The sequence below is a fragment of the Lepisma saccharinum genome, chromosome 30 (genome assembly GCF_977018435.1).
Source record: "Lepisma saccharinum chromosome 30, izLepSacc3.1, whole genome shotgun sequence".
Taxonomy (NCBI): Eukaryota; Metazoa; Arthropoda; class Insecta; order Zygentoma; family Lepismatidae; genus Lepisma; species Lepisma saccharinum.
The window spans coordinates 18,996,873-19,013,392 of record NC_139258.1 but is presented as its reverse complement, the minus strand read 5'-3'; the positions used below and the strand labels follow the sequence as shown (position 1 = coordinate 19,013,392).

Genomic DNA, 16,520 nt, shown 5'->3' with positions numbered 1-16,520 from the left:
TGCAATGGTGTATAATTGTGCTTGTCCCATTATTAATTTTTCCAGTTTATTATTCATCTTCATTGTCATGATTAACACAAATAGTAGAAATTTGACTAAAAATAACTGGGGGGGGGGGGGTGTACTTCTGTGATCAAACAGGAACGAAACAAGCAAGTGTGCATTACCGCATCCTGCCAACTCCCCCTCACTGAAGAATCAAGAAAAAAAAATCTGTCTGCTTTTTGTGGGTTCGTACATCTCGCACTTTTTCACTTAAAAAAGGCATCCAAATATTTATATGCTTTATAGGCTTGTGCTGTTTAGGGAAAAATTACTTGCAATTAAATATCGTCAAACGTAACGATGGTCAGCAAACTTGGAATAATCCCGTATTGCTTCCTAGTTGCTTATCCGATGGATGTGGAAAACCCTCTTATCTGTCCGGATATCTCTTGTTATCCTTGTCGTTAAGTGATTTTACATGATCCATTTCATCTCGTACACAAAAAAGAAGAAAGGCCACAAGTACGCGCTTCAATTAGCAGTGGCAGTGAACTGTAAGTTGCTGTGCTAAAGTTCCACAATCGATTGTGCCATTCGATATGTTTTTGTTTACTTGTGGATAGCCCCACTACTCTTGAAAATAGCATTGAATAATTTACATACATCTTGCGACAATTTTCTACGAGAATTCAGTTTCAGATTTTGCAGGTAGTCAAGATTTTTATCCTAATAGGAAATCTTTCGCTTCATTAATTAATTGCATATCACATATTCAAAATATGCTTTCCGTAACTTTCATACAGTGTTATAATTTTCTTAACTTTTAAAAAATTGTTACAGAAAAAAAATACATAAAATATATCAGTGGAAAGAGGACATGTTGTAGATTCCAAAAAATATGTTAAACATAAATACACTTAACAACATATTTTCTATAAAAAAGAAAAATCCTCTGCGAAACACACTGTATTCTCAAGCCCGTTCAGTCGGAAAGGGTTAAAAAGGGGGGAATGTAAAATTTGGGAAAATCTATTTTGTTGCATTCATAATAAAATGTGATGTCTTGGATAACAGAGTACCATGGGGATACAACGGCAGATTGCAACAGTAGATAAGTTAAACATTCTCGAACAGCCTACACGTGAAATATACAAGGTAAAAAGGTATTTTTAAAGTTGGTCCATAACTAGAAACATACTACTTCCTTAGATGATTAAGAGATTCCGTTCTTCTTGAAAAATAAGTTTTCTTGGCACATGTTTCATTTGTTTAAAACAGGCTTGTTTGGTCTTGATTAGGGATGGCCAAACGGATCCGGATCCGAAAAATCCGGATCTGTTCGGATCCGGATCCGGATCCAAAATTTATGGATCTGGATCTGGATCCGAAAATTCCGGATCCGGATCCGAGAATTCCGGATCCGGATCCAAAAGTTACGGATCTGGATCCGGATACGAAAGTTCCTGATCTGGATATGGATCCGAAATTTTCGGATCCGGGTCCGAAAGATTCGGATCTGGATCCGGATCCGAAAGTTTCGTATCTCAATCCCATTATAATATTACCACAACTTAAAAGGTATTATGATCTTCGATTACAAAGAAATTTTTCGTTAGTCCTACAAGAATTTTTTTCAAGTGTTGTTCCTAAAATACTTTGCTACGCATCGGCTAACACACTCGTGCACACATGTCAGAGGTGATTTTGTAAATGCCATTGAAACGAATATGTATTCATTCGAATGTATTGGAAATGAAAACACACATAAATGTGAGACATTCCATTCCAGGATGAAACCTTTAACACATATAACAAGATAGAAATGTTATACAAAAATTATACAATTGTTCTAGTTACAATTCTACAAATTAAAATAAAACATTATAATATATGCAGTGTTAAATAATTACAAGGGAGGTTATCTAAGTATCCCCCTCCGATTTCCATGAAACTTGGCAGGTGTATAGTGGGGCCCAAAGGCAGAATTACGTGTTTTTTTGTTTCAGCTAAAAAACTGTTTTAGGGGGCAAAACCCCCTCAAATGTCAAGATGAAGACAAATTGAAGTGAGGATCTGACCCCTGTGTCCCTCCGATTTCCATAAAACTTGGCAGGTGTATAGTGGGGGCCAATGGAAGAAATACGTCAAGATGAGGACAAATTGAAGTGAGGATCGGACCCCTGTGTCCCTCCGATTTCCATGAAACGTGGCAGGTGTATAGAGAGTCCGTATGCCCCCTGTTTCTTCCTATGCCATATTTAGGGGTCAGATCCCCACTTCAATTTCTCCTCATCTTGACATTTGAGGGGGGGGGGATGAAAACACACATAAATGTGAGAAATTCCATTCCAGGATGAAACCTTTAACACATATAACAAGATAGAAATGTTATACAAAAATTATACAATTGTTCTACAGTTACAGTTCTACAAATTAAAATAAAGTTCTGGATCTGGATTTCGGATCCGCTAGGATCCGGATCTGACCATCCCTGCTATACACCTACCACGTTTCATGGAAATCGGAGGGGAACACAGGGGTCAGATCCCCACTTCAATTTGTCCTCATCTTGACATTTGAGAGGTGGTTGCCCCCTAGAACAAATTTCTTGCCGAAACAAAAAAAACACGTATTTCTTCATTTGGGCCCAGCAAGTTTCATGGAAATCGGAGGGGGAGACTTAGACCTCCCTTGTAAGTGTATTAATTAATTACAAATCGCGCACGCGCGCACACACACTATATATATAAGTGTGTGTGTATGTATATAATATATATATGTATATTAGCAGGTAACAATATCTTATAAGCACATTGTTACTTTCCAAAGAAGCGCATGTGGGATGGCAAAACGGATCCGGATCCAAAAGCACCGGATCCGGATCCGAAAGTTTTGGATCCGGATCTGAAAGTACTGGATTCGCATCCGAAAGTACTGGATCCGGATCCGAAAGTACCAGATCCGGATCCGAAAGTACCGGATCCAGATCCGAAAGTACCGGATCCAGATTCAAAAAATTTTAGGATCCGGAAACAACCGGATCCGCTAGGATCCGGATCTAGCCATCCCTAGTCTTGATTATTATATATCGTCTGAATCTGTGATTCATTCTGCGTACAACGGTATATCTTTCATATCTCTAGGGCATTTAGTTTCTGAGCTATAGTCATTTCAAGGTACCGCTGCATTTTGAAGCTTGAATCAGTGGCCATTCCTTTCGGGGGTACAACTCAAGTTACATTGGTCATATGATAATAATGCAAATATTTTTGTGTTCCTTACATGTCTGCGATCATTTCCATGTGCATGTCGACACTGTCATGTACTTTTTTCTTGGGGGGAGGGTGGGGGAACCAAATTTTTTTTTCCAAAATTTTGGAATTTTGAGAGTTAGCCCCCTACCCCCCACCACATATATGCCGAATTTTCAAAAATTTCATATAGTCTGAATCTCTGGTTCATTCCGCGTACAACGGTATATCACTCATCTCTCTAGGGCAATTAGCCTCCGATCTACACTCATTTCATTGAAACTCTGCATTTTACTCAAAATCGGCTCGGACAATAGAGGCTTACTTGTGAAAAAGGCCTTGGGTGGAAAAAGGTTAACTGAGGGGGAAATTATGTGCATAATTAAAAGTTTTCAGTGTCTATAATTTTGAATATTTTCAAATCTATATTTTGTCTTTCTGTCTTAGTGATATGAGCAACAATTTCAAAAGATGCTCAGTCATAGTCAGTTAGGTTACACGTTACGTTCTTGAACATGTGAACTGTATTAAATTTTTGTGTAACCAGAAAAAAATAACTTTTTGTGTAATCAGAAAAAATAAATGTTTGTGTAAACACAAAACTAATTGAGGGTAATTATTAATTTTCATGTTTTGCATATGGTAATCTCTATCAAATTGATAGAGAAGAGGTCTTAGGTTTGAACACTGGTCATGCAATGGTGTATAATTGTGCTTGTCCCATTATTAATTTTTCCAGTTTATTATTCATCTTCATTGTCATGATTAACACAAATAGTAGAAAATTGACTAAAAATAACCGGGGGGCCGGGGGGTACTTCTGTGATCAAACAGGAACGAAACAAGCAAGTGTGCATTACCGCATCCTGCCAACTCCCCCTCACTGAAGAATCAAGAAAAAAAAATCTTTGTCTGCTTTTTGTGGGTTCGTACATCTCGCACTTTTTCACTTAAAAAAGGCATCCAAATATTTATATGCTTTATAGGCTTGTGCTGTTTAGGGAAAAATTACTTGCAATTAAATATCGTCAAACGTAACGATGGTCAGCAACCTTGGAATAATCCCGTATTGCTTCTTAGTTGCTTATCCGATGGATGTGGAAAACCCTCTTATCTGTCCGGATATCTCTTGTTATCCTTGTCGTTAAGTGATTTTACATGATCCATTTCATCTCGTACACAAAAAAGAAGAAAGGCCACAAGTACACGCTTCAATTAGCAGTGGCAGTGAACTGTAAGTTGCTGTGCTAAAGTTCCACAATCGATTGTGCCATTCGATATGTTTTTGTTTACTTGTGGATAGCCCCACTACTCTTGAAAATAGCATTGAATAATTTACATACATCTTGCGACAATTTTCTACGAGAATTCAGTTTCAGATTTTGCAGGTAGTCAAGATTTTTATCCTAATAGGAAATCTTTCGCTTCATTAATTAATTGCATATCACATATTCAAAATATGCTTTCCGTAACTTTCATACAGTGTTATAATTTTCTTAACTTTTAAAAAATTGTTACAGAAAAAAAATACATAAAATATATCAGTGGAAATAGGACATGTTGTAGATTCCAAAAAATATGTTAAACATAAATACACTTAACAACATATTTTCTATAAAAAAGAAAAATCCTCTGCGAAACACACTGTATTCTCAAGCCCGTTCAGTCGGAAAGGGTTAAAAAGGGGGGAATGTAAAATTTGGGAAAATCTATTTTGTTGCATTCATAATAAAATGTGATGTCTTGGATAACAGAGTACCATGGGGATACAACGGCAGATTGCAACAGTAGATAAGTTAAACATTCTCGAACAGCCTACACGTGAAATATACAAGGTAAAAAGGTATTTTTAAAGTTGGTCCATAACTAGAAACATACTACTTCCTTAGATGATTAAGAGATTCCGTTCTTCTTGAAAAATAAGTTTTCTTGGCACATGTTTCATTTGTTTAAAACAGGCTTGTTTGGTCTTGATTAAAACACTGTTTTAAACATTTAAAACTCAAAAAATGCCTTGTTTCTCTTTAAAAAAACCCACTTATTTGTCAACCTTGAGTTCCACTGTACTAAAGAAACTTATTTAATCATACACTCCATCTTTTCACACAATACTGGTGCAAAATAAATGAAAACTCTGAATTTTACATAATTTTCAAGATAATTAAGACTCCACTAAACTGTAGGGCAGTAAAGCAAAAACAGAAGTCGAAACAACTTCAAACTTTGCAGCAATTTCTTTGGTTCTTTAAAAAGATTTATAATTACAGTAAAGTTATAGTTACCCCTTTTAGAGCATTACATGAAACTCATTTGAAAAATTTCATTCATAGCATAATTTTATTCTTAATTGATGCTTTTGAAGACTATTTTAGGTGCCTAAAAGTACTATGTCTACTTATAACAGGGTAAACCGGTACCAAATGATCCAGCACTGGTTGCCTGACCATTTCTCGTTAAAATGTTTTGTTGTTGTTGAGTAGTTAAACACCTTCATTATTTTTTTTAAAAAAAAAATTGACTTGGTTTAAAAATGGCAGCTAATTTTGTTTCATGGTTTCTGGAATTTTTGGTCTTTGCAGACAGCTGTGACAAATTTGATAACTAAGCTAAGAAAAATGACACAAAGTTGAGGTAAAAATATTGTTTACAGAACATTTTACACTACCTTTTTTACCATCTCCAATGCAAATTGCTGAAATTTAGGGCCAAAACTGATGTTGGATTTGGAAAAAAATATTTTAAAAAAAGATATGTACATCCAAAGTTTTAGCAGAAAATAGAAAATATTTGAGTAGTGTTACTGGTTTTTTCTTTTAGTTATAACTCTTTGAAAATGTTAGATTTTCTAATCTTTTTTTTAAAAAAATGAACCTAATATCTCTTATTGGGAGGGGGGGTTCTTCATAAAAAATTTGAAATGTACAGCATAAAAATACTATGTAGGTGTACCCGTAAAAATATTTTTTTGATATTCTAGGATAACAAAGTTACAACAGGGGGGAGGGAGTTAGTGAAAATCAAGCATATTAACTAGTGATGGGAGATTAATCGGTACCCTCATCTGTATCAGCCAATATAGGCATATCGGTGTGTCAGTAAAATTACCGATTATTTTACCGATCTGATAAAAGGTAAAAAAAAAGCAAAGAGCTCTCCTGTGCATAGCACCACGCCAAGAAGGCGTATAGGGTGTGTGGGGGTAACGCCCCACACTTTCTTCATCCGGTCGTGAGTGGGGGTGACGTGATCAGCATCATTCCCCTGACCACCTTTACCCCCCAGGGTTTCCCCCAGGTACCCACGTCATTCGACGCTGGGTGGGCGCTGGGGCCGCTTCTAACGTTAGAAAAGTTCCCGGATTTGAACCGGCCGGGGATCGAACCCAGGACCTTTAGCATGGTAGTCAGACGCGTTACCGACTGAGCCACCATGCCCGATCTGATATATCTATAAATATCTTATAATTTAGTTCAAAATTCTGTCACTTTGTTATAATATTTATGGATAATCTCCATACCTTACTTTTAAAAAAGTAAATGACTAAATATGCAACTTCTTTATCACTGTAGTCACCTCGAAGCATGCATTTATTAAGGAGGTCAAAGCACCATCCAGGTTCTTCAAGAACTAAATGGAATTTTATATCAGATCGGTAGAATATCGGTATCGGCAAATTTTATATTGATTACTTTATTGGTAACAGCCAAAATTTCATATTGGCCCATCCTAAATATTTACATTATTAGTTACAAAGAAATATTTACTTTTTAATAAATCCACCATGCGAGTGGCTAGTAAACCCATTACTATCTATTATAAATGAAAATGTTTCTACAGGAGGTCTGTCAGGACAGGTTAAGATATGCAAGCGGAATACCATTAGTGGGAAGCTGCAACTACTCCAGTAACCACTTGACATTTTACTTCATCTGAATGGGTACAAGTGTAGTGAATTTCCAATCTAACATTTCTTGCGGGAAAAGTTAGGGTTCTGGGAAAACATAAAATCTGATATCCGATTCTTCAGAGGATAGCTTTGTGGTTGTGTAAACAAGTTTCTATGTTAAGAAAACACACAAACTAAAACTGCTGCCATTTTAAAATGAAGTCATGTTTTAAACTACTCACACATATGGGTAACACTAAAAAAAATGATTCTTGAAAGAATGATTGGGGAACCAGTAAATTGTTTTGGGTCATTTGATATGGATTGAAGCAACACAAAACTGTCCGCAATTAATTTAAAAAAGAATCACACCTGACACTGCTGATGATATTGAGTCTGCATCGCTTAGCATACTCTTCGTAACCTTTATAGAAGGTTCCAAATCTTCCAGTCTCCTTGGAATAAGCATATCATCTTCATCTTCATCGCCTGTATAGTCACACTGCAATACACAAAAAAAATCAGTTGAATTTTCTGTCGCACACTGTACATTACAAATGATGATGGCAAAAAGGAATCTATTTCTCTCTCTAGATATAAAACTAGATAAATGTATCTGTGCTAAAATATCACTAAACAAAGCCTTGCACGCGTGTGCACCAGTGATGTTCCTGTTCCTAGGGAAATTTGCTTATATTAAAAAAATCCTCTTTCGCAAACAATAAATAAAAAACTTATTAGGGTTTATCCTGAGATTTTGATCTGGGAGAATGTATGAACGATTTTAGTGGGTATAGAGGCAAATGTTGTCCCCCATCATGGCCATGTGGTCTAAGGCTTTGGGCTCCGGATACAGGACTGCAGGTTCGAGTCTCCTGGGGGAAGTGAAGCACCTTTTCTCCTGAGATTTCGGCCTGTGTAGGACCCGGTGTCCACCCACCATTGGAAATTGGGGAGCTAAAAATGAGTAGCGTAACAGTTTTAGAAAACCTATGACTGGAGGTTCGTCATGCTGACCACACAACACCCCATAACTGGTAGGTTGATCTCCCAACTCGGTAGTTGGTACATAGGCCCTGGCCCTCACGGGCTGTTGCACCGCAGAGGCAAATTTAGCATGAAATTAGGGCTATGTGAAGACTTTTATGGGGACGTCATAAAAATTATGATTGGTATTTTAATTTGGGCTGGCTACATCTTGTACTGTGTACTTAATTCACTTCCTTTCTATTACACATTAAATTTACAAAACTTGCTACTCCTTCAGTCTTTATTATTAAACTTACAACTTAAACTTACTCATTTAATGAGCTGAGTTTGAAATGAAAGAGGCGCTCATACTCCACTAGAAGAGAACCAACAGAAGCAATAGTGTTTTTTGTTCGTTTCTCCCTTTTACCTTTTCTGTAATTTTATGCTCCAAAATTGCGTTCCTGGGAAATATCATTGGTGTGCACCTGCGTCTGAATTTTGTTACTTGCACTTGGGAATTCTATCATTGATGGTGGGGTTTCTTTAACAAACACTTACTATTCTTAAGTTGGACTGACGAAAAGCAATTACTAATGAACAGGAATTAACTTAAGTTTGTTTATTGGTTGGTTTAGTTATGTTGCTTCTCTGCATCTTTTGGCTAATTGCAACAATGAGAATAAGATGAAACTAATGAAGGGACAATCGCAAATATGCATGGAAATGCTAAACACAAATCTACGGAGTACTGTCTGTGAGTCCTGATGCCAGAGCCTAGTTCCTCTGTGGTCCAGGGTGCACTACATGGGACCAACCGCCACCATGTCCACCTACCCTGTTTTGTATTTGAAACTCACCTTGTGTTTTTGTAACGACAAGAAATGTATACTTCTGTGACAATGTTGTAGCTTGGTTATGTACAAATCAACTGTATTTTATGAGGGTTAGTACTTGCACAGAATTACGTATAAATGCATTACGTACAAATAAGGTTTAATTAACAAGTTTTTAAATTTTATTTTGCCGGCACCTACAGTAATTTACATATAAAACAGAATTACGCAGAACTGAGTTACGTATAAAGCAGTCTCAACTGTATATATTTAACATACATATTTTTTTGTATGAACTTGGATTTGTACACAAATACGATATTCCTTCACTTGGTATAACTACTATACATTCTCAAAGCATATGTATATCTTTCTCAAACGATTGCATATATTCTTTATTGAGGGATACCTTGAAAAACACTTCCAATCTACACAACAGAGAGAAACCTCTGTACTTTACGAACATCTTGTTGAAAGCATATATATCAAAAACTTCATACCTTTTTACTAGAACACAGTCTAATTGCTTCTTTGAAGTTGAGTTGGTATATCCGAACCCTCCGTTTGAGGCCCCTTTTGGCACAAAGTGGGCACCACATTTTCTCCTACAAAGAAAGAAAATTCACATGTCAAAATTAACATTATCTTACACTACTGATTCACTTTTTTTTCTGGTATGCTAAAATTTATACTTGCACAAGGTTCCTACTAAATTTTCCAAACTTTTCTAAGCAGTAATAAACTCCTCAGACCGCTCTATAACAATTTAACATATTAATTTATAAGTTCACATGTTAATCAAAGGCATCATCAAGTCATGAAGTACCATGCTCACGCCAGAACAGCAGAAAGTGGCAGGCCCATGTCAACTAGCGCCACCATGAATGTAGGGCTGTGTGATATATTGATATAGAGTTGATATTTCTAAAGCATCGACGTTGATATATCAATATCGATGTTGACATCAGATTCATCAATATTGATATTATCGACGTATGGTGGTGTTGCCAAAATTAGTGAGTATGCCGAAATTGAAAGCAACTGAAGATACTTCCGGTATAGTAAATTCGCTCCTAATATAATTTATAGGTCTATTCATAATGCATAAATTTATTAATACTGTAGTGTTATTATTACATGAATACATAAAAAGAAGGTATAAGAATAGATATATATAACAGGACATATTCATTATCTAGCTTAAAATAATAATATTTTATTGTCATTAATTTTGTACAGCAATAGACAACGTCAAGAGCAAAATACATGTGAAATATATTATAAAATGTAAAATTATAACCTCTTATGTTTAAGTTGCACTAAAATACAATATTTTTAATTTCAAGAAATTCTTGAGTCGAGTACAATGGTGTAGCAACTAACCAGGGATACAGTTTATGTTTAAATACATTCATAGGCATATTAGTCACATCAAGAGGTAGCTTATTAAATATTCTTAATCCTAGAGCTTCATAACTATTAAGGGATTTTGAGAGTCTATGATAGGGTATATTTATACGCCTGCTGTTTCTTGTAGTATAGGAATGTACATCTTGTCTACTTCGTAGTTGTGGCAAATTTTTCTTTACATACAAGAGCACAGTGTAAATATATACAGATTTATCAGTCATAAATTTTAACTTAATGAACAGTGGCTTACAATGAACTAATTTGAGAGAGTTTGTAATTATTCTCACGGCTTTTTTCTGCAGTATTAAAATTTCTTGTACATAACTGCAGTTTCCCCAAAGTAAAATTCCATATGAAATAATGCTTTGAAAGAAAGCTAAGTAAGCTGATCTTACGTAATCTTCAGGTACATGACTGTTTAGATTCCTTAACAAATATATAACCTTGGAGAGCTTGGCAGTTATGTATTTAATATGTGGCTCCAATGATAATTTATTATCAATGATGTAACGTTCATTTAATGTAACGTGGTAATGCATATTACAGTTTTATGAGTTGGTTCCGAACAGTCAGTCAAAGGAAGTTAATCTTGCCAGTTACTCAGAACTGGGCAGTTAAGGTTAGACACCTTCCTCGACGTGTGAAGGTTGAAACACGGAGACGGCGTTGGCTTAGCATGTATCACTCAAAGGCAAGGTCTTGGACATGATATGACAATAATGTCAATCACCAGCTGTCAATCGTGTAGTGTCAATTATATGATATCATCATGTCATCAAGTACCAATCATCTGATGTCAATAAATGTGACACACCTCCCGTGCAGATGTACCTAAAAGGTTACGCATCTAGTACGGATGTGCCTGGCAAGGCCTTTCTTATAGAAATAGGACTGTTTGCGAAGATAGCCACAAAAACAGGAAAGAGCTCACTTCTGACTGACAGGCTGAGTAATTAGGCAAGGTCAACAACAAATTACATATACTGAAGATTGGAGAATTTAGTATGTTGTGTGTGTCGGAACGCTGCCCGAGCTGTTACAGGGTGCGAGTTCAAGGTAAGGTTACAACCGAGTTCAGTTTTGCTGGAGACTTAGATGCTCCCTTTGTAATATAACTGGGTCATTCCGCAGAATGTCATCACAAGGTGGTTGCTCGACCATTTTTTATTTTCTTCATATTTGGTATGTTGAACCCCTTGGAAAAGAGAAGTCAAAAACAGTTTTTAAATTTTTTTTATCTGTTGTGGTTTTCAAGTTACAGGGTGTCGAAAATTGCAAAATTGCGCAATTTCACGAAAAATCAGCTTTTGCAAAATATTTAATATCTTCATAACGAATGAAGATATTTTAAAAATTCCAAGTTTATTGGAATCTGCATATCTTGCAGTACTAAAAAAGTTACATGGTTAAGTTTTGTAATAAAAAGCAACCTATGATCAGTGTATCGGAAATATCAGAACAAATTGTGTAAAATCGCTGAGTTTTGGTTTTCTTTTATTATGAAAGGGGGCCAGATAATATGTTAATTTTATTTTTATGTTGTAGTAGTATGTTAGTTAATTTACCCTAAAAATAAGCAAGTTGTTAACTGCTCCCCTTTCTGAGATACAAGAGCTTAAATATCGGCAAATTAGCAAAAAACAGCTTTTTGACCCCCCCCCTGTAACTCAAAAGGGGGAGTAGGTAGGATTACCAAATTTTGAAGATGCTTCACATGAGTGAGCATGTTCAAAATCTCAAAATTTGGTGTTGTTATTCAAACTACTTATGGAGATACAAGCATTTTCCTTTATGACATTTCAACGTCAATTCGTTACATCGCTAGAGAAATAAAACTCAAAAAAAATTGTTAAAGTACAAATGTTTTTATTTTTTATTCTGCTCTGACACAAAGAAAACATATAATACAAATTTCATTAATATTTTAGGTGTTTTTTTTAATCAACCAGTTCAATAAGTGCTCATAATCTACAACTTGGGGACTTATCTCAATTTAATGTCCTCATTAACAAAGTAGGGGGCTATTATTTTTCATGGTCTTGCTTTTAAGCAACTCTCAATTGCTTCACTCATCTCTGGTTGGATGTTATGTACTCTTCCTGTAGGTGCTGTTACCTCTAATGGTGATAAATCCTTCAAAATGTTTTTTTGATTTTACCCACACATAGTCATCCTTGGCTAATTTGAAACTTGTACTTGGACCACAAGGATGAAAAAGGTGTACATGGAAGTCCTGTTCATGTTCACATACATCTTTGACGACTCCCAGCCACCACATTCCATCATAAATACATGCCACATGGCTGCCTATTTTAACAGACTCAAATAATACATTGCAACCACAGTCTTCCTCAATAGAAATTCTCATATCTTCGAAGTTTGCAGAAAATTATGTCTGACGGACTCTGATAGTGGTCTTATTAAATGGGACAAAACTGTGGAAACCTCGAGTATGCTTTATTGTAATAGATGAATGAAATCTTTCAGCTAGGAATTCAGCTGTTTCTTCAACATTTTCTTTAGTAACATGAATATTTTACCACTGGTATATTATCTCTGCAGAATGTAAACATTTCTTTTGGTGATGCAGAAGCTTGCGTTTGTGATATCGGTATCATTTTCCTTTTTAAAATACAGAACAAATGGATGATCTGTAGCCTGAGCATTTACCCAATGGTAAGATTGAATCTCATCCTGAAGGATGAAGGTGAAGTTCTCAGCGAAGTCTCCTTGTACTATGCATTCATGTGGTTTGAGATTACTTTTTCTGTCTTTTATGTACTGTGACTGACTCTTGGCAATATAATGATGCATTCTAAGTTTCATAATCGTGTTCATCCGACATAGACAGTAGCTCACAACGTTCAGTTGTGGTCCACTGTTTGTAGTTAACAGGTGAATCAAGCAGTTCATTGTCAAAATCTACGGCTTCACGCAGGTACTGCTGGAACAACTCAGTCCCTGGATATAAGGACAACCACGAAGCATAGTCTTCATTCTCTATACTGCATTATCTTGTTATTGCTGCAGTTAACGTGAGTCAATGTGTGATATTATTTCTTAAAAATCCATCCTCTAAGGTGTGAACATTATTTTTAGAATTTTTCCTGTTTCTTATACCAGGAGGCATATGACGAATTGACGTTGAAATGTAATAAAGGAAAATGCCTGTATCTCCATAAGTAGTTTGAATAACAACACCAAATTTTGAGATTTTGAACATGCTCACTCATATGAAGCATCTTCAAAATTTGGTAATCCTACCTGCTCCCCCTTTTGAGTTACAGGGGGGTCAAAAAGCTGTTTTTTGCTAATTTGCCGATATTTAAGCTCTTGTATCTCAGAAAGGGGAGCAGTTAACAACTTGCTTCTTTTTAGGGTAAATTAACTAACATACTACTACAACATAAAAATAAAATTAACATGTTATCTGGCCCCCTTTCATAATAAAAGGAAACCAAAACTCAGCGATTTTACACAATTTGTTCTGATATTTCCGATACACTGATCATAGGTTGCTTTTTATTACAAAACTTAACCATGTAACTTTTTTAGTACTGCAAGATATGCAGATTCCAATAAACTTGGAATTTTTAAAATATCTTCATTCGTTATGAAGATATTAAATATTTTGCAAAAGCTGATTTTTCGTGAAATTGCGCAATTTTGCGATTTTCGACACCCTGTAACTTGAAAACCACAACAGATAAAAAAAATTTAAAAACTGTTTTTGACTTCTCTTTTCCAAGGGGTTCAACATACCAAATATGAAGAAAATCAAAAATGGTCGAGCAACCATTTTTATTTTTTTGTGATGAAATTCTGTGGAATGACCCAACTGATATGATTGGGTTAGAACATAACTTAGGATTAGGATACTAACAACATAATATTGATTATCTACATGTTAAATTAACTATATTATTCCGAATTGTGAGTGTCTCTAATGTTCCCTGATCTACTGCCCTTAAGAAATCTCTCTCTCTAGAGTGGTGTTTCAATGACAATACCTAGAAATTTCACATTGTCTGAGCTATTTTGTCGATCGGGATGTCTCTAAGACTGAAAAACATATGCTGGGTTTAACTTTCATTCAGCAAAAAACCATTAGCTCTGAACCGTAAAGATTATTGATACAAGGTATTATCAGTTATGGCTTTAAGAGTGTTAAAGTCAGAGCTGGCATTAAAGAAGGTAGTATCATCTGCATATACAGTGGAACCACAAGCAAAAAAAACCTGTGCACAAGCACATTGCGCCGGCGGGTGCGGGAAAGGGCAGGGGGTTCGCGCTGGCTCACGTCAGCGTTGCCAGGCCTATTGATTTCTCGAGAGAATTCCTTAATAAACTATTGGTATGGAACCTCCAACGGCCAGCTTAAAAACACGTTTCCTGCTCATCTTACTTGAAATGGAGTGGAACTCCACTCAGCCGTGTAAAGTGCTGTTTGAACTGTGAAATTATGTCAAACGCTACTCAATTGTGCCACGACATTATTTTGTTTCTTTTACTACATTACAATTTTTAGATGGCTGTATTTTATCCCACCCTAAACTTTATTTCTATTTTAGTTATTTTACATCGATTTTGTTCCTCTACGGGCAATTACGACAATATGGATGAATGAAAAACTGATGAAATGAATGATGTGACACAAACACAGTGAAACGTCCTTGCCTTACGAGGGTAGAAACACTGACTTCGTAGCGTGGGCAAATTATGTTATACATGTATGTGTTTGTGGGTGTGTGTGTGTATCTATAGCAGATGGGGAGGATGGGTGGCACCCTAGCATAAGCATTGCTATCTTGAATTATTGAGGAAGACATGCTGTCTAATTCACCAAATATATTTCACATACGTAATGCATTTTCTCATAATGGTGCAGAACGCGTGCCCACCCCTATCGATAGCTGTACACCGAACACCAGCAGAAGGCAAATTGATTTGTTATTGTTAGCATTCGACTTGAAAGATTGTGGAAAATCGCCGACAACTAAAGGCAGCACATTAGCTTCATCTGTGAACACAACTTTCTACCATTTCCTGTCATAAAAATTCCTCGCGAAAATAGAGGCATCGCAAACCCCTTGTGTCGGTGCTGAGAAAGAGCAAATTTGAGGGTGTTTTCCATGCAAACTCTAACCGGAAAATGCGGAAGAGATGAAAGATGTTGGTCGGTTCCTTCGGGCGGTTTACTTTCTTTTGTTTGAAACATGTCCACTCCTGAAATGGAGATCTTCGGTATATTTTCGCCACACACACAGGGTGCTGGGTTTAGCACCATTGTTACAAAAGTATCTGTGATGTTTACACTGTAAACAATGCGCGCCACTCCCCTTGCCCCCCCCCCCACAGTGCGCACGCATATGCTGCCCCTCCGTTCCCAAGAACGTCGTTCATCCGCTACTATTAGATCATTGAATTTTGTAGCAGATCTTCTGGTTTCCCAAGGAACAATCTCCCGAATTTTTCAAATCTGACCTGGCAACACTGTCCCGAACACCGATAATGGCAGGGAAGTTGCGTGAACGCTTTGGACGGAAGGTTTTTTTCCTTGTGGTCGAGCTATAGTATTGTGTGAGCAGTGATGCAAAATGGTAAATCCTTCATCATGAGAAAAAACAATAAAGGTCCAAGAACCGAACCTTGAGGTACACCACTTTTGACCTCAGCTACATCTGACCTCTCCATTCCTATGCAGATAATTTGTTTACGGTTCTGAAGTCATGAGTGAAATAGTTTAAGATCTGTACCACCAATGGCATAGTATGTCATATTTTTTAAAAGTGAAATGTGTTCTACACAATCAAAAGCCCTGCTCAGGTCACAGAAAGAGGTCTGAGCAAAATCCTTAGTTTCGAAGGCCTTAAGTACATTTTTGACTAAACAGTCCATGACATCAACTGTTGACTTACCCTTCCTGAAACCAAACTGTGATTTGCAAATTAAGTTATTATGGTCCAAGTAATTGCGTAATTGATTCTAAAAACTTTGAAAACACTGGGACAGTAGCTAGCTAAACAATTTTCCTCACCTTTTTTATAAATTGGTACAACCCTCCTAGCTCAATTAGGAACGGAGATATGGCGACCCAAAAAAAAATTTCAAAGGGACGCTTTCAATAGAGTATATGGGAGAGGGTCTACCATATACTCTATTGGAAGGTCTTGACATGCAGAT

General features: G+C 36.4%; 1 protein-coding gene across 5 annotated transcripts in view; it reads right to left on the bottom strand.

Annotated features, from left to right (window-relative positions):
• LOC145981973 (uncharacterized) overlaps positions 1 to 16,520 on the bottom strand; it is a 48,124-nt gene that overhangs the window by 24,019 nt on the left and 7,585 nt on the right. For all 5 annotated transcript variants that reach the window (XR_014441007.1, XR_014441009.1, XR_014441008.1 and 2 more), the window contains exons 2-3: positions 9,428 to 9,532; positions 7,495 to 7,624 (exon numbers count right to left, since the gene is read on the bottom strand). Coding sequence is in view for 2 of the 5 variants with exons in the window: in XM_083115486.1 (XP_082971612.1) it covers positions 7,495 to 7,624; positions 9,428 to 9,532 (235 nt within the window). In the remaining 3 variants the exon portion in view is untranslated. The remainder of the gene's footprint in view (positions 1 to 7,494; positions 7,625 to 9,427; positions 9,533 to 16,520) is intronic.